Source organism: Cyprinodon variegatus, unplaced genomic scaffold, assembly GCF_000732505.1.
Source record: "Cyprinodon variegatus isolate N-32 unplaced genomic scaffold, C_variegatus-1.0 Scaffold682, whole genome shotgun sequence".
Lineage (NCBI taxonomy): Eukaryota > Metazoa > Chordata > Actinopteri > Cyprinodontiformes > Cyprinodontidae > Cyprinodon > Cyprinodon variegatus.
The window spans coordinates 117,997-119,745 of record NW_015151135.1 but is presented as its reverse complement, the minus strand read 5'-3'; the positions used below and the strand labels follow the sequence as shown (position 1 = coordinate 119,745).

The 1,749-nt window shown below is 33.5% G+C and overlaps 1 protein-coding gene across 1 annotated transcript in view; it reads right to left on the bottom strand.

Annotated features, from left to right (window-relative positions):
• Positions 1-1,128, bottom strand: part of r3hcc1 (R3H domain and coiled-coil containing 1) — a 14,326-nt gene extending 13,198 nt beyond the window's left edge. The window contains exons 1-2 of the mRNA XM_015394373.1: positions 1,117-1,128; positions 250-320 (exon numbers count right to left, since the gene is read on the bottom strand). Of these exons, the coding sequence (XP_015249859.1) occupies positions 250-320; positions 1,117-1,128 (83 nt within the window). The remainder of the gene's footprint in view (positions 1-249; positions 321-1,116) is intronic.
• Between the last annotated feature and the right edge of the window lie 621 nt (positions 1,129-1,749).

Sequence of the window (1,749 nt, the reverse complement as noted above, 5' to 3'; positions counted from 1 at the left end):
GATAGATAGATAGATAGATAGATAGATAGATAGATAGATAGATAGATAGATAGATAGATGACACTCTTAATAACATGTTTTTCAGTTTGTTTGTCTCTCCTCCTGACTATTCTTGTTTATTGTGACATAGCCCCTGGCATATTTGTTTGTTTATTTGTATATTTTATATATTATTGTTGACTTTAATTAAAAAAAATTAATAAAATTACAGGCAGCAAAACCTACCCAGCAAGGTTTGTCACTACTTACGTTTTAAACTTTCCTTTCTGTAGGTATGTTTCCAGATCATCCACAGTAAGAAGCAAAAACTGATTTTCTTGCTTCGGGAGATAAGTGCCATCGAAACAAGGGACCGCCAGGATGCAAGATGGGAAAGACTGCTGGTGTGTAATTACACAGGGTGAACTATTGCACTATTAGACTGTTGGAAATATTACTACCTAATAAATACTAAAGAGCAATTTAAAGAGTCGAAGAAGACATGCAGGACTGGTTTAAACTAGAGGTTGGCCCATGTAGGGAGGCTTTAGAACTGCTATCATATTAACTATTGCAAAGGGTTTCCATCAGGGTTCCATCCTTCCTACTTCCTGCTGCGGGAACAGAATATCCGGTCTGGGCCTTTCAAAATAAAGGTTCTTCTACTTCTTCTTTTCTATTATGGAGGATTGCAAGCAACTTTAAGCTGCATACCGCCACCTACTGTACACGAGTGTGTAGCAACATGACTTTATATCAAATTCTATTTTTTTTATTTTGTTTTCTGTAGATAAATAAATAATGCTTTCCTTAAACTGTGAATATCCTTTATATTTCCTTCATTTCCCAATAATCCTTTAAGAATCCATTATTTGCCTGTCCTTTCAACCATCCTTCTCAATTTCTCCCTTTCATGTTCATAAGTTTACAGTTCAGTACATGTTCTACATTTTCTTTTTCTCCACATCCTTCACATTTATCATTATTTTTAAATATAAATTGTCAATTAAATAGGTATAAGCCACTCTTGATCTGATGATTATTGCTTCTTCCCTTTTGTTTCTCTCATTAATGATTCTATTTAATACAATTTTTTGTACCTTACATAATCCTCTTCCTTTCTTATCTTCTTTCCACGTCTTTTGCCATTTTTCTATTTCTTTACTCTTAATAAGTGATTTTCCTTCCCCTTTCCCAAAAGGAATTGTAATTGTTCCCTCTAAAGCCCTTTTTGCTACTTATACGTTTTACTTACACCTTCATGTGCTGGAACCCAACACAGAATATCAGTGCCACCCCTTTATAATCTGAATAGACTGTACTGGATTACTGATACTAAATCTTTTCTATCATTTCCTTCTCCCTGAATATTTTCTAAAACTGCTTTGTAATCTGTACAGACCACCACCCTGTCTGCTCTAACCTCCTCTACCCATTGTTAGCTTAGTATAACTGCCACCATTTCTGCTGTGAAAACAGACAGTTGAACTGATATTCTTTTAGAAATATATATATTTTAAACTCTGGTACAAATACTCCTATTCCCACACATCCTTCAAAATAAAGGTTACGTCTGTATATATATATATATATATATATATATATATATATATATATGAATTAAATTTAATTCAGTTTATTTATTTAGCGCCAGTTCACAACAAATGTCAAGGCACTTTACAGTTCAACCAGCTCATACAGTCAAATTGATTCAAAGTTTTCTATCTAAGGAAAACCAGTTGATTGCATCGATTCATTGACTCGAATACA